Source organism: Oncorhynchus gorbuscha, linkage group LG13, assembly GCF_021184085.1.
Source record: "Oncorhynchus gorbuscha isolate QuinsamMale2020 ecotype Even-year linkage group LG13, OgorEven_v1.0, whole genome shotgun sequence".
In the NCBI taxonomy this organism is placed as follows: domain Eukaryota; kingdom Metazoa; phylum Chordata; class Actinopteri; order Salmoniformes; family Salmonidae; genus Oncorhynchus; species Oncorhynchus gorbuscha.
Window position 1 is genome coordinate 53,965,316 of NC_060185.1, and position 23,432 is coordinate 53,988,747.

Consider the following 23,432-nt stretch of genomic DNA (forward strand, 5'->3'; position numbering starts at 1 on the left):
ATGAATAAATGAATCCCCTGTTTAAAACATAACACACAGTACTACACTGTTTGAGCTGTGACATTTGAACTTCCCTGGTTTTAAGACATTTGGCTATACCATTGTTGCTTGAGTTTGTGCCCAGCATGGTTGGAATGTGTTCCTAATCAACTTAGTGTTCAGAGTTTTAAATACTATGGTTACGAAACTTAATGAGAAATATCAGGTCGACAGAACATTCCAAATTTGATGCGCGTGTGTGTGTCAATAACCTTGCTCGCTAGGCTTGTAGTGGTACTACCACTGTCCAATATTGTGGCAAAGACTCACTGTATTTTGGTGAATGTTTGCGACAGAGTAGTTCCACTTTCCTGTCTCTCCTTTTATAATCCTCTCCTCCCTCTGTCTCCCAGGCCCCGGTTAAGAAGGGTATGTCACGGGTGGACAAACAGTTGCGTCGCTTCGCTGACATAAAGCGTATGACGAAGACTGGCCACGCGGTGAAGATCAGCGTCCAGGGCAACCGGATGCCCCTCTGATTTACATTTTCTCTTTTTTTCTTTTTTTTAACCTTTTTCGGCTAGGTTGAAAGCATAGCTTTCAATACATAGCTTTTACTGATCTAATAATATCAGAGCTGTGATTATTCCAAGGAAGGAAGGGAGGATGGAAGGATGCAATTATTTAAATCATTTCATTAGGGCCCGGATCCCAGTTCTGTGTGCTTTAGCCAACTCCTCTAACTTGACGATGGTGCATGACGATGGTCAAAGCGGTTTGCTGAAGCACATAGATGAGACCATGCTATCGTCAAACCCCCCTCAGGCCAGCCTGAATGTATGATAGTGGTGTGGCTTCACCGTCTGTTTGGCCTTCGGTCCTCTAGAGATTCAATACGGAGTGTGGAAGATTGGTGTTATAGCACGATTTTAAGGTAATTTGCAGTTGTGTCGACATGCAGCACGTTGGCCTTAAATTTCTATAGCGCGGATTTTCCATGCTCTGTATTGAATGTACGTTAGGCCTTTGTTTTACTTTGTTTCTGAAGAAGCTGTACAGACCTAGGAGCTGCCTGTATGTCTTGACTGTGTGCCGGTTGTTTCCGAAGTTACTTTCATAATAAAGAGGGTTTCACCAGATCTCTAGGTCATCTTTATTTGAAACGTTACCTATGGCCTTGAGCTAGATTCCTCTCAATCTCATTTGGCCACTGTTGATGTCTTAAAAACAAACAAACAAACAAAAGATACATTGATTGGAGTGAACTATCACTTTAATGCACAATAAGTAGTTTGAAATAATTCAAACTACTTATTGCTAGTGGCAACTTATGTACTTTCACGAAACACTCCAACAAACTCCATTTAACAGCCCTAAAACTTGAAGCTTTGTATTACTTTGGTGGAAATCTTTTTAAACGGGGTGGTGAAACTGATCAAGTGCTCTCAGAACCAAATCTTACCTGGTTAATAATGTGCACAGTTTGTGTGTAAATGATGTTATTCACAATAAATGAAATAAGGTAACTGAAGCACCAGGGTCATGTTCAGTGAATTTAAAACAGTCAGAATAATGCAATGAATTGAGCTGACATGATTCCCAATTTTACATCATGACAGAAAATCCGGTCTTCAAAATGCATTTATCTAAACACATTGTTGCATTGTATTCTCCTGAACTCACCCCAGGTGCAATTTATATTTCATAATGCACTCAGGCATTTCTGTAAATCTGAAAGGATTGGATGCATCCTAAAATTCCCTCAGAGGTCAATTACAAGCTATTACTGTATTGCTAATACCTTGTTGGGGCTAGGGTTTGACTTGGAATTCATCATCAGCGCTCCTAATTTGGGCCTTACCCTTGTCCCCCAACACTTCGATCTTTGCAGGTGTGTCAGCAATATAGTAAAGGTCACCACTAAACTGCTTGCACCTATCCAGACCCTTCAGATGATCAGAGCTGCAATCATTGAAGGGTCAAGGGGTAGGGAATGAATTGGGATTGTCTCCGAGCTGCACCTCATTTATGTGTACTGTTATGCACCTGCCTTTCTATAGTATCTTGTATCCAGTGCAGGTAGTTCCCTAGCCGGGTGTAGATGCCATACTTCCCCTTGGCGGTACACTTCTCCCCCCAGCTCACCACCCCTGTGAGGAACCAGGTACCGCGGTAGTTGACCACAAAGGGACCCCCACTGTCCCCACTGCAGGCATCCAAGCTGGCCTCCAGGTAGCCCGCGCAGAACATGTTGTCCGTGATGACCTGCTCCGTGGAGCCGATGCACTTCTGCTGGTCGACCACGGGCAGAGCGACTTTCCTCAGGAAGCGTGAGGAGTGCCCCAGGTACCGTGTGGCGCCCCAGCCTGTGACCATGCCCCTCACATCCTCCCGCTGGAGATGGCTGGCCAGCTGACCATTGGGAAGGCAGGCGGGTACCGCCACGGGGCTCAGCACCACGGGGGAAGAGAGGTAGACTAGAGCAATGTCGCTATCGAAGGTGTAGTCGTGGAAGTGAGGGTGGACGACGACCTTGGCCACCTTAATCTTCTGCTCATCTGGGTCGTGACGCTGCTTGTCATAGTCCCCTGTAAATCAGACAGACAGTTTAAACAGGCACAGTGGATCATCATGATCGACAAGTTACACTCAATTCAAACTGCTGGAGCATTCAACAGTGTGCTCACTACTTCTAAACACGGGATCACATAGTCTCACCGATAGTCACATGGTCAGGGGTTTTATGCATGCAGTGTGCAGAACTGACCACCCAGCGCTGACTGATCAGAGTTCCCCCGCAGAAGCCATATCCATCCTCCCTACAGAGCATGACCTGCAGGGTCATGGAACAGGTAGGACTAGTATTAGGGGTATACCACAAACACTATTATCATCATACACTACATGCCCTATGATTTATGAGATTGCAGTGGCCTGCAGTGCCACTGACGCCTTCCACGGTTCTGTCAGTAGGACACGCCATAGAAATCCGCCTTGTAACCAGAGACAACTTACTCATTGGACTTATTCAGGGGCCTCACTTTTACAATTTTCTACATTTCTGCAATATGTTTCTTAGACCACGACAATGCAGTTTTTAAAGCCGCTCCCTCCAGCACACTTACTCCCCCCTCCACTATTTCACTTTGTTCTGGACTGTTTCTTCCAATTTGTGCCTACTGAACCCTGCTTACCACCCCTTTAGCCCTGTGTGTTGTAGGCCTACCTGCCATGGGCTTCCTCCCTGCCTCTCCAACTGCCCTCCTACTATCCGGGTGTCTTCATTAACGTCCTCCATGTACTTGGTGCTGTTCCCCCCTGGCTGGATTGAGTTAATCGCAAGTAGGGTGGAGGTCGAGTTCCTTTCCCCCTCCGTGGTGATAGTGAGGTTCATGTCAGAGTGGCGGAAGGTCGGGGTGAAGGGCACGGACTCGTCCAGTAGAGAGCGGCGCAGTGAAGCCTCACTCTGCTTCTTCCCACAAGGGAACGCCACTGGCAATGACAATGTACAGTATAACCATCACATTGACTTGACACCTCATTCAGGGGTTTTTCTTTTTACTATCTTCTATATTGTAAAATAATAGTAAAGACGTCAACTATGAAATGACATTTGAAATGACATGTAGTAACCAAAAAAAGTGTTGAACAAATCAAAAGATATTTTCATTTTCCTTGACAGCTTTGTACACTCAGCATGTGTGCCTTGTTAAATGTTCATTTGTGGAATTTCTGTCATCAATGCGTTTGAGCCAATCAGTTGTGTTGTGACAAGGGCAGGGGTGGTATACAGAAGATGGCCCTATCTAGTAAAAGACCAACTCAAATAAGCAAAGAAACAATAGTCTATCATTGACTGACTTCATGTCTTAGTCATCTGAAAAATTTCAAGAACTATTCTTCATGTGCAGTCGCAAAAACCATCAAGCGGTATGATGAAACCGGCTCTCATGAGGAGCGCCACAGGAAAGGACGACCCAGAGTTTCCTCTGCTGCAGAGAATAAGTTAGAGTTAACTGCACCTCCAGATAAATGCTTCACAGAGTTCAAGTAAAAGACATCTCAACATCAACTGTTCAGAGGAGACTGTGTGAATCAGGTGTTCATGGTCAATTTGCTGCAAAGAAACCACTACCAAAGGACACCAATAAGAAGAAGAGAGTAGGTGAATGGATGATCTCTGCAAGTGTGGTTCCCACTGTGAAGCATGGAGGAGGAGGTGTGACAGTGTCACCAGAAAAGCACCCGACACCGTCTGATTTATTTAGAATTCAAGGCACACTTAACCAGCATGGCTACCTCAGCATTCTGCAGTGATACGCCATCCCATCTGCTTTGTGCTTAGTGGGATTATCAATTGTTTTTCAACAGGACAATGATCCAAAACACACCTCCAGGCTGTGTAAGGGCTATTTAACCAAGGAGAGTGGAGTGCTGCATTAGATGACCTGGCTTCCACAAACACCCAACCTCAACCGAATTGAGATGGTTTGGGATGAGTTGGACTGCAGAGTGAATGAGAAGCAAGTGCTCAGGATATGTTGGAAGACTGTTGGAAAATAATTCCTCATGAAGCTGGTTGAGAGGATGCCAAGAGTGTGCAAAGCTGTCATCAATTCAAAGGGTGGCTACTTTGAAGAATCTAAAATAGAAAATATATTTTGATTTAACACTTTTTTTGGTTACTACATGATTCCATATGTTATTTCATAGTTTTGATGTCTTCACTATTATTCTACAATGTAGAAAATAGTCAAACATAAATAAAAACCCTTGAATGAGTAGGTGTGTCCAAACTTTTGACTGGCACTATGTTTTTCAGTGCTTAGTCTACCTGTTTCAGAGCAGGTCTTGCCATCCTCATCTAACTGATAACCCTCTGCACAGCTGCACTGGACCCCTGTGGTGCGCTCCTGGTTGGTGCAGTAATGCAGACAGCCTCCATTTTTAAACTGGCACTCAAACACCTCTGGAGGAAAAGAGCAAAGTTTCTGGTATTAGAAGAGTAGAATAGAATTGACTCCTTAATTGTATTTTATTGAGCAGGCATTTAGCTGTCTTTTAAGGTGGTCATTTGAAACCTGAAGGGGTCCTACAGTGTCAATAAAAAATAGCTTATAAATATTTCCTATAAGTACAGTAATTAGTTTGCTAGCTAGGTTTTTTATTAGACGTCACAATTCTATTGTTTAATATGTTGTTTTTCCCTTAACTGTATGTGAGTAAAATGTGAATGTAAAGTAAGTTCTGCAAGTGGTTTTCCAACAACTGTTGTAAGTGAATGCGGTGAAGTCACATTCACAAAAGAATCCTCCGTGTCGTACAATGGTTGTCGACCAGAGGAGGCTGGTGGGAGGCGCTATGGTTAAATAAAAGGACAGGTTCATTGTAATGACTGGAATGGAATAAATGGAACTGAGTCAAATGTAATTTTCATACATTTGATCTGTTTAATACCATTCCATTTATTCCATTCCAGCCTCCTATAGATCCTCCCACCAGCTTCCTCTGTGGTGGAATCTCCAGTGTGAACGGCACCAGTACTGTAGCAGAGCAATACTCAGTGTGGATTCCAGGCTATGACTGGGAGGGCCAGGGTCCTGTAACTCAGGAAGTGAGAGTTTTTATAGGTCTATAGCTTATATCATTACAGGAAAATACAGATGTATTATGACAATGGTTGCACATTTTGGGGAATATTCAGAGGTGGGAATTAATGGAAATATATGCAAATTAATGTTAATACCATTTAAATGTATGTTTTTTGCATTAGTTATATTTACCATATCATATGGAAACCGAAACATAAACTTTTCTAGTTAAGTAGACATAATTGAAAATGATTAAATCCTTACAATAGAAATAAAATAACAATTTAGTTACGAATTGAACTTTAATTAAATTAGTTGACTCTTCACATGCAATGATTTCACTGAACAACAATGATCCCCAATGATCCATTGCGTCTCCCAAAAATGTTTTCAACATACATCGGTAAAATGATACACTAGAAACTAAAGCTTTGGTTGTCTTCCTCTTAAGCTTCCAGGTCTTCTCCCTGGATTGTACTTAATGTCCACCTCTTGAACACCAGACTCATCTTCACTGTCCAACCTTGTTGAGGATGTGTGTGTGTTCCCAAACAAGGACCAGTTGCGCTCTGAGGCGGCTGATGTTGGAGGTAACAAGGGAAAGAGCCTCAGATCCACAAAGTCCCTTCCAACTGATGAGATTTTCTTTTTACCTTTATTGAACTAGGCAAGTCAGCTAAGAACAAATTCTTATTTTCAATGACAGCCTAGAAACAGTGGGTTAACTGCCTTGTTCAGGGGCAGAACAATTCTGGAATCGATCTTGCAACCTTCTGGTTACAAGTCCAACGCTCTAACCACTAGGCTACCTTGCCGCCCCAAATATGTTGGCACGACTGCCAAATTGCATCTCCATCCCAAAGCCCTTGCTTGGAAGTGTACATAACCAGACTGCCAAGAATCTTGCCCTTATCCAGGCCAAGGTGGCGAGACAGTGTTGATCTCTGCACCAGACAGGATGCTCTTGCCAGCATACTTGGGATCCAACATGTACTCTGCGGCATGTATTGGCTTCAGGCAAAAGTCTTCCCACTTTTTGATGTATTTCAGAACTGCAGTTTCCTCTGCTTGGAGCAACAGTGAAGTAGATAGAAAAGACACTTTGCTTGGTGAGGTAGATTGCTGCTATAACTTGATAACCATTTCCTTGGCTCTCTTGTAGAGTGTATCCATTGTTTTCAGTGCCATGATGTCCTTTAGGAGCAGATTCAATGCATGAGCAGCACAGCCAATGGGTGTGATGTGAGGGTAGGACTCCTCCACTTTAGACCAAGCAGCCTTCATGTTCGCACCATTGTCTGTCACCAGTGCAATACTTTCTGTGGTCCAAGGTCATTGATGACTGCGTTCAGCTCATCTGCAATGTAGAGACCGGTGTGTCTGTCCCTTGTGTCTGTGCTCTTGTGGAATACTGGTTAAGGGGTGGAGATGATGTAGTTAATTGGGGTGGTAGGGTAGCCTAGTGGTTAGAGCATTGGACTTGTAACTGGAAGGTTGCAAGTTCAAACTCCCGAGCTGACAAGGTACAAATCTGTTGTTCTGCCCCTGAACAGGCAGTTAACCCACTGTTCCTAGGCCATCTTTGAAAATAAGAATTTGTTCTTAACTGACTTGCCTAGTTAAATGAAGGTAAAAAATACGAAATTATTCCTTGCCCACAAACATTCGACCACCCATCAGATTTACATTCAGTCTGCTTTTTCTATGATTTGCTTGACCTTCACTTGAACTCTGCATCCATTACATTTTTAGATAAAGCATGTCTGCTTGAAGGAGGGGTGTATGCTGGGCAAAGAACATTCAGAAATCTCTTCCAATAGACATTGCCTGTGAGCACCTGAGGTGAACCAGTTGCATACACAGCTCGAGCAAGACATTAATCAAAATAAACTTCTGATTCCATGAGCTGTTGCTATCGATAAGGCGTCTGATTCATAATTTTCACCTCGAATAGAAGTAGAGGAACGTTTGTCAGAGGTTGTGAGTGTTGAGGGATCTTTATGCACTTGGCCAGATGATTCTGCATCTTTATTGCATTCTTCACATATGATTTGGCACAGTATTTGCAAATGTACACCGCTTTTCCTTCTACATTAGCTGCAGTGAAATGTCTCCACACATCAGATAGTGCCTGTGGCATTTTTCTGTAAAGATTAGAAAAAAATGAGTAAAAAATAACCAAATAGGCCTCCAGGGTGGCGCAGTGGTTAAGGGCGCTTTACTGCAGCGCCAGCTGTGCCGCCAGAGACTCTGGGTTCGCGCCCAGGCTCTGTCGTAACCGGCTGTGACTGGGAGGTCCGTGGGGTGACGAACAATTGGCCTAGCATCGTCCGGGTTAGGGAGGGTTTGGCCGGTAGGGATATCCTTGTCTCATCGCGGGCCCGGGCGCAGTGCACGCTAACCAAGGTTGCCAGGTGCACAGAGTTTCCTCCGACACACTGGTGCAGCAGGCTTCCGGGTTGGATGCGCGCCCGTGTTAAGAAGCAGTGCGGTTTGGTTGGGTTGTTTATCGGAGGACGCATGACTTTCAACCGTTGTCTCTCCCGAGCCCGTATGGGACTTGTAGCGATGAGACAAGATAGTAGCTACTAACAATTGGATACCATGAAATTGGGGAGAAAAAAGGGTTAAAATTCACAAAAAAATATAAAATAACCAAATACAATTCCATGTACAGATAAATAGTTAAGCAATTAGAATAAACAACTCCTTTGTAAGATACATGTTTTAAAATGAAACATGTATGGAAACAGGTGAATTGACACTCAGTTAGCAGGCTCAAGCAAGCTGAAAACCCACATGGTAGCAAAAACTAACTCGCAGAACAAGTAAAAAATTATTTAAACACACTTTGCTGGAGGCTACTATTTACTAGTTAACAAAAAATTATGTATTTCATATAAAATATATTCACCCCACCCAGTATTGTAATCAAAACTTACCAGAAAGCATGTAGTCCTTTGCTCAGACAGTGTAGTAGTGTGGGCTCATTAGTGTGCAAGATCTTGAGAATCAGCTGTACATGTGATGGAAGAATGCACTGTGCATGCAGAGGGTTGCAATTCCATTGAATTGGGGATAGTTTAACCAAAATATGCCACAAGACCTAGATTTGCCTTATGTGTATCCAACAAAAAAACATTCACTGTTATAAGCTAACTTTTTTGATGAATTTAAGCAAAATTCCCCAAATTCCAGGGCTTAACTTCCGGAAAGTTTCCAACCCCTCCCACCCCTATTATGATTGAGTAAAACTATACCTATTGCACAGGTTTTCCCATCGTAGCGTGGTGGACACAGACAGAGGTATCCATCCCGATCGATTGTGCAGATTCCTCCATTCTTACATGGGTTGTAGTGGCAAGGATTCAGATCTAATTCGCAATTCATAGAGACATCTCATCACAAGCGTTCCTTTTAAGTGACTGTGGATTTTTGATGCAGTTTTTTAAATAACTGAAAATAATCGAATGACGCAATACCATACTCACTCTTATATCTATACCAAAACTCCACCTGTAAGAGAAGACCAAAGGGATTACAGTCAGTTTGAATGTTCTTTTGAGCTTTATGAGCCTACTCCTCTGACTATCCTTGTCATTTAAGGCCCGGTTACACCTTGCTTTAACATGTGGTTCAGTGATGCGTGGGTTGACTCATCACCTGCTGCGAGGCGGGTTTAGGCAGGCCGGTGGGTGAATAAAGAGAATGCATTGCATAAAAAATGTAGAATTCCTGTGCAGTTCATATCTATAGGCTACATTGAGGTTTTGTTTCATTATTTTTTTATCTGCCATAAGCTCTTAAGCCTCTCGACAAGGCTTCACTCCAACACGCTTCAAAAAATTAGCCATTTTACATTTTTTTCAACTGCTTAGCTTGCAGGGTTCTCGTTGCTCACCTTCCCAAAATTCCACGCACATTTCTCTGCATACCCTTGTTGTAAACGAATGGGGATGAAACTTATGCTGAATTCGCACTCCAACACGCTTCAAAAAATTAGCCATTTTACATTTTTTTCAACTGCTTAGCTTGCAGGGTTCTCGTTGCTCACCTTCCCAAAATTCCACGCACATTTCTCTGCATACCCTTGTTGTAAACGAATGGGGATGAAACTTATGCTGAATTCGCAGAATCGCTTTAGTGGAAATGAAAACTGCCCTCAGTCTGCTACTCCGCGTAGCTGAGTTTTCAGTTAACACAGTCATAACTACCTAGTTGCTCTAACTAAATGCTCTATTGAAAGAGGCTTTCTCACTTCGATGACTGACTGGCTAAACTGAGGAAAGTCCAACAACAGTGGTCCAAATCGAATTGACGGTACTGGAGGAGATTGCTGCCGTTTTACGGGCTCCTAACCAATTGTGTTATTCTGTGTTTTTTTTGCGTTTTTTGTAACTTATTTTGTACATAATGTTTCTGCTACTCTTCTGGATATCAGGACCAACGGAACATTAACTGTAATATCTTATGTTTCACCGAGTCATGGCTGAACAACGACATGGATAACCTACAGCTGGCTGGGTTTTTAATCCATCGGCAAGACAGAACCAGCTGCCTCCGGTAAGACCAGGGGTGGCAGTCTGTGTCTATTTGTAAATAACAGCTGGTGCACGAAATCTAATAGTCTCAAGGTTTTGCTCACCTGAGGTAAAGTATCTCATGATAAGCTGTAGACCACACTATTTAGCAAGAGAGTCTGTATTTTTTGTAGATGTCTATTTACCACCCCAAACCGATGCTGGCCATTAAGACAACCCTCAACGAGCTGTATACGGCCATAAGCAGACAAGAAAATGCTCATCCAGAGGAGGCACTCCTAATAGCCAGGGGACTTTAATGCAGGGAAACATAAAACCGTTTTACCTCTTTATACCAGCATGTTAAATGTGCAACCAGAGGGAAAAAAACTCTAGACCACCTTTACTCCACACACAGAGACGCGTACATAGCTCTCCCTCACCCTCCATTTGGCAAATCTGACCACAACTATATCCTCCTGATTTCTAACTAAGTCACTGGTACGTCCTGCTTATCTCAATAAGGAAGTGGTCAGATGACGCAGATGCTAAGCTACAGGACTGTTTTGCGAGCACAGACTGGAATATGTTCCGGGATTCTTCCGATGGCATTGAGGAGTACACCAATCAGTCACTGGCTTCATCAATAAGTGCATTGATGACGCTGTCCCCACAGTGACTGTACGTACATACCCCAAACCGAAACCATGGATTACAGAGCTAAAGTGTGGAGTTGGAGTCCCGCTTTCAAGGAGCGGGACTCTAACCCGGATGCTTATAAGAAATCCCACTATGCCCTCGATGAATCATCAAACAGGCAAAGCATCAGTACAGGACTAAGATTGAATCGCACTACACCGGCTCTGACGCTTGTCATATCAGGACCAACGGAACATTAACTGGGGAAGCACAGCCAAGAGCTGAACTTCGAGGCAAATAATACTGAAACATGCATGAGAGCACCAGCTATTCCGGAAGACTGTGTGATCACACTCTCCGCAGCTTTAAACAGGTCAACATTCATAAGGCCGCAGGGCCAGATGGATTACCAGGACGTGTACTGCGAGCATGCGCTGACCAACTGGAAAGTGTCTTCACTGACATTTTCAACCTCTCACTGTCCGAGTCTGCAATGCCAACATGTTTTAAGCAGACCACCATAGTCCCTGTGCTCAAGAACACTAAGGTAACCTGCCTAAACGACTTTAGGTTTGAAAGGCTGGTTATGGCATCAATATCACATCCCAGGAACCCTAGACCCACTCCAATTTGCATATCCGCCCCAACAGATCCACAGACGATGCAATCTCTATTGCACTCCACATTGCCCTTTCCCACCTGGACAAAAGGAACACCTATGTGAGAATGCTATTCATTGATGACAGCTCAGTGTTCAACACCATAGTTCCCTCAAAGCTCATCAATAAGCTAAGGTCCCTGTGACTAAACACCTCCCTCTGCAACTGGATTCTTGTCTTCCTGACCGGCCGCCCCCAGGTGGTAAGAGTGGGTAACAACACATCCACCACGCTGATCCACAACACAGGGGCCCTTTCAGGGGTGCGTGCTCAGTCCCCTCCTGTACTCCCTGTTAACTCATGACAGCACAATCAGGCACGACTCCAACCCCATCATTAAATTTGCCGATGACACGACAGATCAGTAGGCCTGATCACCGACAACAACGAGACAGCCTATAGAGAGGATGTCATGTGGGGCCAGGACAACAACCTCTCCCTCAACGTGATCAAGACAAAAATTGACTAATATAATTTGATTTGTGGTCCTTCTGTAGCTCAGTTGGTAGAGCATGGCACTTGTAACGCCAGGGTAGTGGGTTCGATTCCCGGGATCACCCATACGTAGAATGTATGCACACATGACTGTAAGTCGCTTTGGATAAAAGCGTCTGCTAAATGGCATATATTATTATATATTATTCTTGGTGAAGGGGCATGTTCGGCCTAAGGGCTTTGCTGGGTTAATCTCTCCCTGCCTCACACGCCTACGGATATTTGGCTTTTTCTCTTGGCCTGGCACAGGTAAGCTACGAGGCCATTTACAGAGCTTCTCAGGACTCCCACAGCTCCTTTTCAACTCCCCAACACTAACCTTGTACCTGACAAAGAAGCATTCACAATAAATAATGATCTTCCATAATATCATATCTTATCTACCTGTCCATAACTTTTAGTGTTACATGGCATATATAGCCGATAGCATTACCTACCTCTTCTGGTGGTTAGGTGGTTTCAAAAGAGATTCCACTTCAAATAATTTATCTGATTCAATAATCTCATCTGGGGGTGGTGAAAATAATTAGGGTGTGCTAGCAAAGCAAAGCACAACTCTGGATTTCTTGCATACTCATTATGTGTGTTTATAAAGCAAAGCACAACTCCAGATTTCTTACATACTCATATCATTAGGTGTGCTTAATGTACAACTCCAGATTTCTTGCATACTCATTATTAGGTGTGTTTATAAAGCAAAGCACAACTCCAGATTTCTTACATACTCATTATTAGGTGTGCTTGCTGAAGGAAAAGCGCAACTAGATTTCTTGCATACTCATTTATTATTTCATTTCTTTAGCCCACTCTAGAGCTTAAACGATATAATCTATTAACACAAAACCAACTTCCTGATGTCCAGAATGCCCCAACTCGGATTGCTTGAGAAAAAAACCTTTATCATTTATACTTTTTGAACTATAACAATATTTAAATGAACTCCCATTGCATTTCAAATGCAAACAAAGTATCAGAGGGTATTTGATACTATGTATACTTTTGGAACTATAACCATTTTAAATGTGCATGTAATTTTTTAAACCTTTATTTAACTAGGCAAGTCAGTTAAGAACAAATTCTTATTGTCAATGATGGCTTAAGAACAGTGGGTTAACTGTTCAGAGGCAGAACAGATTTGTACCTCATCAGCTCGGGGGTTTGAACTTGCAACCTTGCTGGTTGCTAGTCCAACACTCTAACCACTAGGCTACCCTGCCACCCAACTATATATCAAGCCATTTTAAAAAAGTTATTCAAGTATAAATTACAAAAGTTTGCTGCCCCGGCAGGTTTGAATGAGAACCATAGGAATACAGTTGTTGCTATTCAAAATGGTCCTACTCCTTGATTAAACTACAAGAACAACTATAAAACCTTTAAACAAAATGTGTTATTCATTAGCACAAATTAGCATCAAATAACTAACCAACAGTAATTGTTAACTGTTCAAGCTAGAGACAAATTGAACATGTTCCGGCTATCCTGACTAGAATTGTATTCATTTTTTTATTTTAGCAGTTATAACCAGGGGTCGTTTCGTTCTGAACAGAACCATTCTTTAAAAAAATAAAAAATCCACTTATCTAACCAAAGTTCTAAAGTTCTGAACCAGTTCTAACCCCCCAAAAAGTACTGGTTTATATTGTTCCTTTCTGTTCCTTTGTTAAACCTCTGAAATATATATTATTTAGCTCGACATTAAATTACTTCAATCAGCGCAGGTAAAGTTGGTTTCATATTCAGACATTCAAAGATTCGCCAAAAGCCATTTAAAATTGTAAAAATCAATAACTAATTAATTGATTGTCACAGAAACATTAAACTAAATATGGTTTATTCTATAAATGTCTAGCATACTTTAACTTTTTGGTTTGAATACAAATTCCAGTTTTGATTTGATAGAAATATATCAAATCTATCAAATGCCGTTATTGTAATATTACAACATTTTTTATCAACGCATATGATTTTTGTCAATTCATGCCTTTATTACTATATGATTTGTATTGCCTGAATACTCAATGATGATTATCACCTCAGTTATGTGTGCTTCTGTTAGGCTTGTGGTGAAATGTGTAACACCTTGATCTGTTTCACCTGTCTTTGTGATTGTCTCCACCCCCCTCCAGGTGTCGCCCATCTTCTCCATTATCCCTTGTGTGTTTATACCGGTGTTCTCTGTTTGTCTGTTGCCAGTTTGTATTGTTTCGTCAAGCATACCTGCGTTTTTCCCTCTGTTCCTGTCTCTCGGTTGTTCCTGTTTTCTAGTTTTCCCGGTTTTACCTTTTTTGCCTGCCCTGACCCCACCTGCCGTCCTGTACCTTTGCCCCACCTATCTGGATTATTGACCTCTGCCTACCCCGACCCTGCCTGCCGTCCTGTACCTTTGCCCCACCTATCTGGATTATTGACCTCTGCCTACCCTGAGCATGCCTGCCGTCCTGTACCTTTGCCCCACCTATCTGGATTATTGACCTCTGCCTACCCTGACCCTGCCTGCCGTCCTGTACCTTTGCCCCACCTATCTGGATTATTGACCTCTGCCTACCCTGACCCTGCCTGCCGTCCTGTACCTTTGCCCCACCTATTTAGATTATTGACCTCTGCCTACCCTGACCCTGCCTGCCGTCCTGTACCTTTGCCCCACCTATCTGGATTATTGACCTCTGCCTACCCTGACCCTGCCTGCCGTCCTGTACCTTTGCCCCACCTATTTAGATTATTGACCTCTGCCTACCCTGACCCTGCCTGCCGTCCTGTACCTTTGCCCCACCTATCTGGATTATTGACCTCTGCCTACCCTGACCCTGCCTGCCGTCCTGTACCTTTGCCCCACCTATTTAGATTATTGACCTCTGCCTACCCCGAGCCTGCCTGCCGTCCTGTACCTTTGCCCCACCTATCTGGATTACTAACCCCTGCCTGCCCTTGATCTGTCTTTTGCCTGCCCCTGTTGAATTAATAAACTGTTGTTAATTCGACGTTGTCTGCATCTGGGTCTTATCTGAAACTTGATAAAATGCATGTCATTTAAAGTCAATTTAGCAATTGAACAAAAATCCAATTCAAAAAATGTTCCAAATTGCAAAAGCATGTAACAGAATTTGGGTGTTGCAGAACTGTAATTTACATGTAAATAAACATAACTCTGTTTTTAATTTTTAATACTGCAGATCGAATGCTCTGTGTGCCAGAGATGGTACCATTCAGCTTGTCTGGGGACGACGAAGGACTTATAGAAATAGAAATGATTGAATGGGGCCTCTTTGCTGTTAAATTAGAGACGTATAATTAAATTACTGTTGAGCCTTGTAACTACTTTAAGATGTGGAACTGTTGCACTAAAAATGCAAACATTGATTTGGCAGATAATATTCACATTTTTGGTGACTTTAATAATCACATGGATAAGTCCACAGAACCACTCCAAAAGGCTTTTGAAACAATCATCGACTCAGTGGGTTTTGTCCAACATGTCTCCGGACCTACTCATTGCCACAGTCATACCCTGGATCTAGTTTTGTCCCATGGAATAAACATTGTGGATCTAAATGTTTTTCCTCATAATCCGGACTACCATTTTATTACGTTTGCAATCGCAACAAATAATCTGCTCAGACCGCAACCGGGGATCATCAAAAGCCATGCTATAGATTCTTGAACAACCCAGAGATTCCTTGATGCCCTTCCAGACTCCCTCCACCACCCAAGGACGTCAGAGTACAAACGTTGGTTAACCACCTAACTGAGAATCTTAATTTAACCTTATACCCTAGATGGGGTGGCAGGTAGCCTAGTGGTTAGAGCGTTGGACAAGTAACTGAAAGGTTGCAAAATTGAATCCCCGAGCTGGCAATGCCCAAAATTGCCTACCCTGGAAGCCTGTGTTTCAGACATAAGGAAGTGGATGGCGGAATTTTTAAAAACTTTAAACTCGGACAAAACAGAGATGAGGGGTCTAGGTAACAAGAAAAAAACAGATGGATCTGACAATTAATCTTGATGGTTGTACAGTTGTCTCGAATAAAACTGTGAAGGACCTTGGCGTTGCTCTGGACCCTGATCGTTCTTTTGACTAACATATGAAGAAAATTTCAAGGATAACTTTTTTCCATCTTCGAAAACATTGCAAAAAACGTTTTGTCCAAAATGTATGCAGAAAAGCTAATCCATGCTTTTGTCACTTCTAGATTAGACTACTGCAATGCTCTACCCTCCGGCTATCAGAATTAAGAACTAAACATACTTCAGATAGTGCTAAACACGGCTGCTAGAATTCTGACTAGAACAAAAACATTTGATCATATTACTCCAGTGCTAGCCTCTCTACATTGGCTTCCTGTTAAGGCAAGGGCTGATTTCAAGGTTTTATTGCTAACCTGCAAAGCATTACATGGACTTGCTCCTACCGATCTCCCCGATTTGGTCCTGCCGTACATAACTACATGGTCACAAGACGCAGGCATCCTTATTGTCCCTAGAATTTGTAAGCAAACCGCTGGAGGCAGGTCCTTTGCCTATAGAGCTCCATTTTTATGGAATGATCTGCCTAGAAATGTGAGAGCCGTAAGCCTTTACTGAAGACTCATCTCTTCAGTAGGTCCTATGATTGAGTGTAGTGTGGCCCATGGGTGCGAAGGTGAACGACAAGCCACTGAGGCGACGAACTGCCCTTGCTGCCGCTGCCTGGCCGGCTGCCATCTCTCCTCTGGGATTCTCTACGGGGCTGAGTCACTGGCTTACTAGTGCTCATCCATGCCATCCCTGGGAGGGGTGCATCGCTTGAGTGGGTTGAGACACACGTGATCTCCCTGTCCGGTTTTGCACCCCTTGGGCTCGTGCAATGGAAGAGATCTTCATGGGCTACACTCAGTCTTGTCTCAGGGTTCTAAGTTGGTAGTCTATTGATAATCCTCTAGTGGTGTGGGGGCTGTGCTTTGGCAAAGTGGGTGGGGTTATATCCTGCTTGATTGGCCCTGTCTGATGGTATCATCGGAAGGGGCCACAGTGTCCCCCGACCCACCCCTGTCTCAGTCTCCAGTATCTATGTTGCAATAGTCTATGTGCCGGGGGGCTTTGGTATCTTACATGTGTGATTTCATGAAAGTTTGATTTTTATAGTAATTTATTTGAATTTGGCACTCTGCATTTTCTCTGGCTTTTGGCCAGGTGGGAAGCTAGCGTCCCACATATCCCAGAGAGGTTAACACAGAGGCCCCACAGGGGTTTGTGCTTAGTCCGCTCCTGTACTCATTTACATTTAAGTCATTTAGCAGACGCTCTTATCCAGAGCGACTTACAAATTGGTGCATTCACCTTATGACATCCAGTGGGACAGTCACTTAACAATAGTGCATCTAAAACTTAGGGGGGTGAGAGGGATTACTTATCCTATCCTAGGTATTCCTTAAAGAGGTGGGGTTTCAGGTGTCTCCGGAAGGTGGTGATTGACTCCGCTGTCCTGGCGTCGTGAGGGAGTTTGTTCCACCATTGGGGGGCCAGGGCAGCGAACAGTTTTGACTGAGCTGAGCGGGAACTGTACTTCCTCAGTGGTAGGGAGGCGAGCAGGCCAGAGGTGGATGAACGCAGTGCCCTTATTTGGGTGTAGGGCCTGATCAGAGCCTGGAGGTACTGAGGTGCCGTTCCCCTCACAGCTCCGTAGGCAAGCACCATGGTCTTGTAGCGGATGCGAGCTTCAACTGGAAGCCAGTGGAGAGAGCGGAGGAGCGGGGTGACGTGAGAGAACTTGGGAAGGTTGAACACTAGACGGGCTGCGGCGTTCTGGATGAGTTGTAGGGGTTTAATGGCACAGGCAGGGAGCCCAGCCAACAGCGAGTTGCAGTAATCCAGACGGGAGATGACAAGTGCCTGGATTAGGACCAGCGCCGCTTCCTGTGTGAGGCAGGGTCGTACTCTGCGGATGTTGTAGAGCATGAACCTACAGGAACGGGCCACCGCCTTGATGTTAGTTGAGAACGACAGTTTGTTGTCCAGGATCACGCCAAGGTTCTTAGCGCTCTGGGAGGAGGACACAATGGAGTTGTCAACCGTGATGGCGAGATCATGGAACGGGCAGTCCTTCCCCGGGAGGAAGAGCAGCTCCGTCTTGCCGAAGTTCAGCTTGAGGTGGTGATCCGTCATCCACACTGATATGTCTGCCAGACATGCAGAGATGCGATTCGCCACCTGGTCATCAGAAGGGGAAAGGAGAAGATTAATTGTGTGTCGTCTGCATAGCAATGATAGGAGAGACCATGTGAGGTTATGACAGAGCCAAGTGACTTGGTGTATAGCGAGAATAGGAGAGGGCCTAGAACAGAGCCCTGGGGGACACCAGTGGTGAGAGCGCGTGGTGAGGAGACAGATTCTCGCCACGCCACCTGGTAGGAGCGACCTGTCAGGTAGGACGCAATCCAAGCGTGGGCCGCGCCGGAGCTCGGAGAGGGTGGAGAGGAGGATCTGATGGTTCACAGTATCGAAGGCAGCCGATAGGTCTAGAAGGATGAGAGCAGAGGAGAGAGAGTTAGCTTTAGCGGTGCGGAGCGCCTCCGTGATACAGAGAAGAGCAGTCTCAGTTGAATGACTAGTCTTGAAACCTGACTGATTTGGATCAAGAAGGTCATTCTGAGAGAGATAGCGGGAGAGCTGACCAAGGACGGCACGTTCAAGAGTTTTGGAGAGAAAAGAAAGAAGGGATACTGGTCTGTAGTTGTTGACATCGGAGGGATCGAGTGTAGGTTTTTTCAGAAGGGGTGCAACTCTCGCTCTCTTGAAGACGGAAGGGACGTAGCCAGCGGTCAGGGATAAGTTGATGAGCGAGGTGAGGTAAGGGAGAAGGTCTCCGGAAATGGTCTGGAGAAGAGAGGAGGGGATAGGGTCGAGCGGGCAGGTTGTTGGGCGGCCGGCCGTCACAAGACGCGAGATTTCATCTGGAGAGAGAGAGGGGAGAAAGAGGTCAGAGCACAGGGTAGGGCAGTGTGAGCAGAACCAGCGGTGTTGTTTGACTTAGCAAACGAGGATCGGATGTCGTCGATCTTCTTTTCAAAATGGTTGACGAAGTCATCTGCAGAGAGGGAGGAGGGGGGAGGGGGAGGAGGATTCAGGAGGGAGGAGAATGTGGCAAAGAGCTTCCTAGGGTTAGAGGCAGATGCTTGGAATTTAGAGTGGTAGAAAGTGGCTTTAGCAGCAGAGACAGAGGAGGAAAATGTAGAGAGGAGGGAGTGAAAGGATGCCAGGTCCGCAGGGAGGCGAGTTTTCCTCCATTTCCGCTCGGCCTTCCGGAGCCCTGTTCTGTGAGCTCGCATTGAGTCGTCAAGCCACGGAGCGGGAGGGGAGGACCGAGCCGGCCTGGAAGATAGGGGACATAGAGAGTCAAAGGATGCAGAAAGGGAGGAGAGGAGGGTTGAGGAGGCAGAATCAGGAGATAGGTTGGAGAAGGTTTGAGCAGAGGGAAGAGATGATAGGATGGAAGAGGAGAGAGTAGCGGGGGAGAGAGAGCGAAGGTTGGGACGGCGCGATACCATCCGAGTAGGGGCAGTGTGGGAAGTGTTGGATGAGAGCGAGAGGGAAAAGGATACAAGGTAGTGGTCGGAGACTTGGAGGGGAGTTGCAATGAGGTTAGTGGAAGAACAGCATCTAGTAAAGATGAGGTCGAGCGTATTGCCTGCCTTGTGAGTAGGGGGGAAGGTGAGAGGGTGAGGTCAAAAGAGGAGAGGAGTGGAAAGAAGGAGGCAGAGAGGAATGAGTCAAAGGTAGACGTGGGGAGGTTAAAGTCGCCCAGAACTGTGAGAGGTGAGCCGTCCTCAGGAAAGGAGCTTATCAAGGCATCAAGCTCATTGATGAACTCTCCGAGGGACCTGGAGGGCGATAAATGATAAGGATGTTAAGCTTGAAAGGGCTGGTAACTGTGACAGCATGAAATTCAAAGGAGGCGATAGACAGATGGGTAAGGGGAGAAAGAGAGAATGACCACATGGGAGAGATAAGGATCCCTATGCCACCACCCCGCTGACCAGAAGCTCTCGGGGTGTGCGAGAACACGTGGGCGGACGAAGAGAGAGCAGTAGGAGTAGCAGTGTTATCTGTGGTGATCCATGTTTCTGTCAGTGCCAAGAAGTCGAGGGACTGGAGGGAGGCATAGGCTGAGATGAACTCTGCCTTGTTGGCTGCAGATCGGCAGTTCCAGAGGCTACCGGAGACCTGGAACTCCACATGGGTCGTGCGCGCTGGGACCACCAGATTAGGGTGGCAGCGGCCACGCGGTGTGGAGCGTTTGTATGGTCTGTGCAGAGAGGAGAGAACAGGGATAGACAGACACATAGTTGACAGGCTACAGAAGAGGCTACGCTAATGCAAGGAGATTGGAATGACAAGTGGACTACACGTCTCGAATGTTCAGAAAGTTAAGCTTACGTAGCAAGAATCTTATTGACTAAAATTATTAAAAATGATACAGTACTGCTGAAGTAGGCTAGCTGGCAGTGGCTGCGTTGTTGACTTTGTAGGCTAGCTGACAGTGGCTGCGTTGTTGACACTACACTAATCAAGTCGTTCCGTTGAGTGTAGTAGTTTCTACAGTGCTGCTATGCTATCATCAAACTATGTTTATTCATTTGGATGCTCTGCTTATCCAAATCAAGATAAATAGAGCTATACTCACAGCCCAGAGCCAAAGGTATACTAATTCACTCCCTCTAGTCCCAACTCATCTCCACTATTATCACCTGAAAAGAGGACTTCGGTTCACACATACACACAGCTCTACACAAATTCTCTCCACACACACATTATCAAGTTAACTTCAGGATGGGTAGAACCACTTTGCCTACTAAGGTGTTGCTTTACACTTTTCCTCCCCTCAGCCTCACTACCCATTCTGACCAGAGTGAGGGAAAAGGGCTTATCCCTTATCTTGATAGCCTGTCGATGGCAAGGTAAGCTCTGGATAGTGTAGATCACTCCCCTGCTATACAACAAGCCTTGTCAACTACAGTTTACACAGTTTACACAGGGATCTGCTGACCCAAGCAAACAGAAAGATTTTCCACCCTCACCCGGAAAACATGGCCCTCTGGACCTGACCCGTGAGAGGTTAAATCTGGATGTGACTGGCTTGCCTCTTGTAGTCATTGAGACAATCCAGAGTGCTAGGGCCCCTTTTACAAGCTCACTGTATGGAAATAAGGGGTGCGTTTTTTATAAGTGGTGTGAAAAAACAGATAATTCCTTACCAGTACTCTGTATCTGAGGTGTTATACTTCTTGCAGGACCTTTGGGACAGAGGGAAGGCTTTCTTCACTGTCTAAGGTCTATCTAGCAGCTATCTCGACCAGTCATATAGGCTTTGTCAAGAACACGGTGGGAAAACAAACCGTTATGTCATTTCATGAAGGTGGCATGTCGCTTATGTCCAGTTCCCAAGCCTTTAGCCTCATCATGGGAATTGTCTATTGTGCTTGAGGCTATTTCACAGCAGCCTTTTGAGTCGTTGGAATGTGCAGAGATTAAATGGCTTTCCTTTTAAACCGCATTAAGTGAGCTAAATGCACTGTCCATTCACTATTCGCGCCTGCAGTTTGCCCAGGGCTTTTCCACGGTCACCTTGTTGCCCAACTCCGCATTTATGCCCAAGGTTAGTGGTACTTACAATTGTCTCGCCTTGAAGCTTGTGGATTTCCACAAGCCAGTTTTCCTTTCTATGGAAAAGGAGCGGCTGCACCGTTTGTGTCCAGTACGTACACTGCATATATACTTGGATGGGATGAGAGCTTTGCGCAAGCAACTGTGTCCTGCAAGAGGAGGCCCCTCTCTTGTCAAAGGTTATCACATATTGTGGAAGCTATTATATTGGCCTATAAAAGCAAGGGGTTACAGCCTCCAGAGGGCCTAAAGGCTCACTCCACCAGAGCCATGGCTACCTCTTAGGCACGGTTCAAAGGCATGTCCTTGCAGGAGATTTGCGATGTGTCACTGCGCCCTCTTTGGCGCATATTGTCCTTAGTGACGGGGCCTCTGAGGTTTGATGTTGAGACTACCTGGCTTCGGAGGGCATGTGCGATACGGGAGTTAGCCATATCCCAATAGTGAGATATCGAAACGAATAATTGAAAGAAAACTAAAGGCTACTTATGCAACTCCGGTCCTTTGATAATATGAGTGAGACGGCTCACCACGTTTTCCTACTTGCAAGAGTGTGAGGAAGTTCGGTATGCTCGAGAATAATCTGAGGGCAGGCGGGTGGCTCTTCAGTATGAACGGTGGTGCACCGACAGACATATATGATTGGTTCTTCGAGATACTTAGGAGGTTAATTGGTTAATTCCACTAGTGAGATGTCGCGTTCATAATATCAGAGAACCGGGGTCACGCAAGTAACCTTAAGTTTGTCTTCCAGTCAAGATGATCCAATCACTATCTAATCAAGGCTCAGTAAGTCTATACACGGTATTAAGATGTATCTCATTGGTCCACTGTGTCCAGATGAGGGCACAATCAGAATGTGATCAAAATCCTGACATAGGACACGTTAGTGCAAACTGGGAAGTATGAACAGAGCGTTCATAAGCTCTGGTCCAGGGGGCTCGTGCGAATTCCCTGCACCAGAGCTTTCATGTGATGGAGCTGTTCTAGTACCGTCTTCTCCTTGGTCTGGAAGATCTCAGCAGCCTCCTCCTGGGAACAGGTCTCCTCATAGCACTCCCGCTCCAGGTTGCCGGGCATCATCTCCTCAAGGAAGAAGTTGGCCCTGGGCCGCCGGGGCCCTCGGAGCAGCTGCACTGCATGCCTCTGCTCCAGAAACACTGTACAACAGAGTAGGGTGAAGTTGCCCCTAAATGTTGATTTTGGGTCAGTTTAGAATTTTCCCCACTTATGGTTAAGGTTAGGATTGAGGGAGGGGAAGCTGATCCTTGATCTGTACCTAGGGGAAATTTCACCCCAGAGTGGGCACAACACTGCAGTCCTGTGTAGTTCACTTGGTAAGAGCATGATGCTGACAATGACAGGGTTGTGGGTTCAACTCCAACACATAAATGTAGGCCCATGTACTGTAAGCTTCTTTGAAGAAAAAACCTGTCTGAGTGGCATTCATATACAATACTGATGTCTGTAACCCATTGACAAGAGCCTCGAGCAGCAGAGATTTGCTGGTTTTAGTTGTGTAGCTTAATCATATCACCATTTTAAGTTACTGGAGTGAGAATATCAACCATGTTCGACACCCATCACAAAAGTAAATATCTCATCAAGTTTCTAGTAAGCTAGAATTGAGGTAGGTGGTTTAATTACAGATTGCAAATGCAGTACAATAAATGGGCACTTCCCACTGACTACAAGGTGAAGGGTTACCTTTTGATTCAAACAGGGAACCGACTGAGACCAGAAGTACTGTGAGGAGCCAACCGTCAGACTGCGACATCTCTCCGCTCCAGGTAGAAGTTGAAGCGATTAAACTGGGATCAGCTAGGTTCACTAATCTAGATTTTAGTTATGAGAGAGAACCTACCGTTTTCTGTGGGTGTCTGCTAAAATGGTGGCTTTTCTCCACAAGC

General features: G+C 44.9%; 2 protein-coding genes across 6 annotated transcripts in view; one reads left to right on the plus strand and one right to left on the minus strand.

Annotated features, from left to right (window-relative positions):
• Positions 1 to 1,118, plus strand: part of LOC123993163 (protein IWS1 homolog) — a 30,651-nt gene extending 29,533 nt beyond the window's left edge. For 4 of the 5 annotated variants that reach the window (XM_046295015.1, XM_046295017.1, XM_046295018.1 and 1 more), the window contains one exon: positions 393 to 1,118. In XM_046295015.1, coding sequence (XP_046150971.1) covers positions 393 to 518 — 126 coding nt within the window. In that variant the 3' untranslated portion in view covers positions 519 to 1,118. The remainder of the gene's footprint in view (positions 1 to 392) is intronic. The other variant, XM_046295016.1, reaches the window with a different exon arrangement.
• On the minus strand, positions 1,119 to 23,432 carry LOC123993164 (coagulation factor X-like). The gene is made up of 8 exons (XM_046295020.1): positions 23,230 to 23,432; positions 22,516 to 22,682; positions 9,062 to 9,086; positions 8,831 to 8,944; positions 4,814 to 4,948; positions 3,206 to 3,471; positions 2,698 to 2,812; positions 1,119 to 2,567 (listed from the first exon to the last, which is right to left on the minus strand). The coding sequence occupies exons 1-8, from the start codon at positions 23,297 to 23,299 to the stop codon at positions 2,002 to 2,004; spliced, it is 1,458 nt and encodes a 485-aa protein (XP_046150976.1). The 5' UTR covers positions 23,300 to 23,432; the 3' UTR covers positions 1,119 to 2,001.

What these genes read in the sequence shown, in the direction of transcription:
- LOC123993164 (XM_046295020.1), bottom strand. Translation starts at nt 23,299, where the DNA reads ATGTCGCAGTCTGACGGTTGGCTCCTCACAGTACTTCTGGTCTCAGTC. An exon ending in CAAGACCTGCTCTGAAACAG is followed by an intron (nt 3,472 to 4,813) that starts GTAGACTAAGCA and finishes TGTCATTGCCAG; the next exon opens with TGGCGTTCCCTTGTGGGAAG. An exon ending in CCCTGACCATGTGACTATCG is followed by an intron (nt 2,568 to 2,697) that starts GTGAGACTATGT and finishes TCTGATTTACAG; the next exon opens with GGGACTATGACAAGCAGCGT.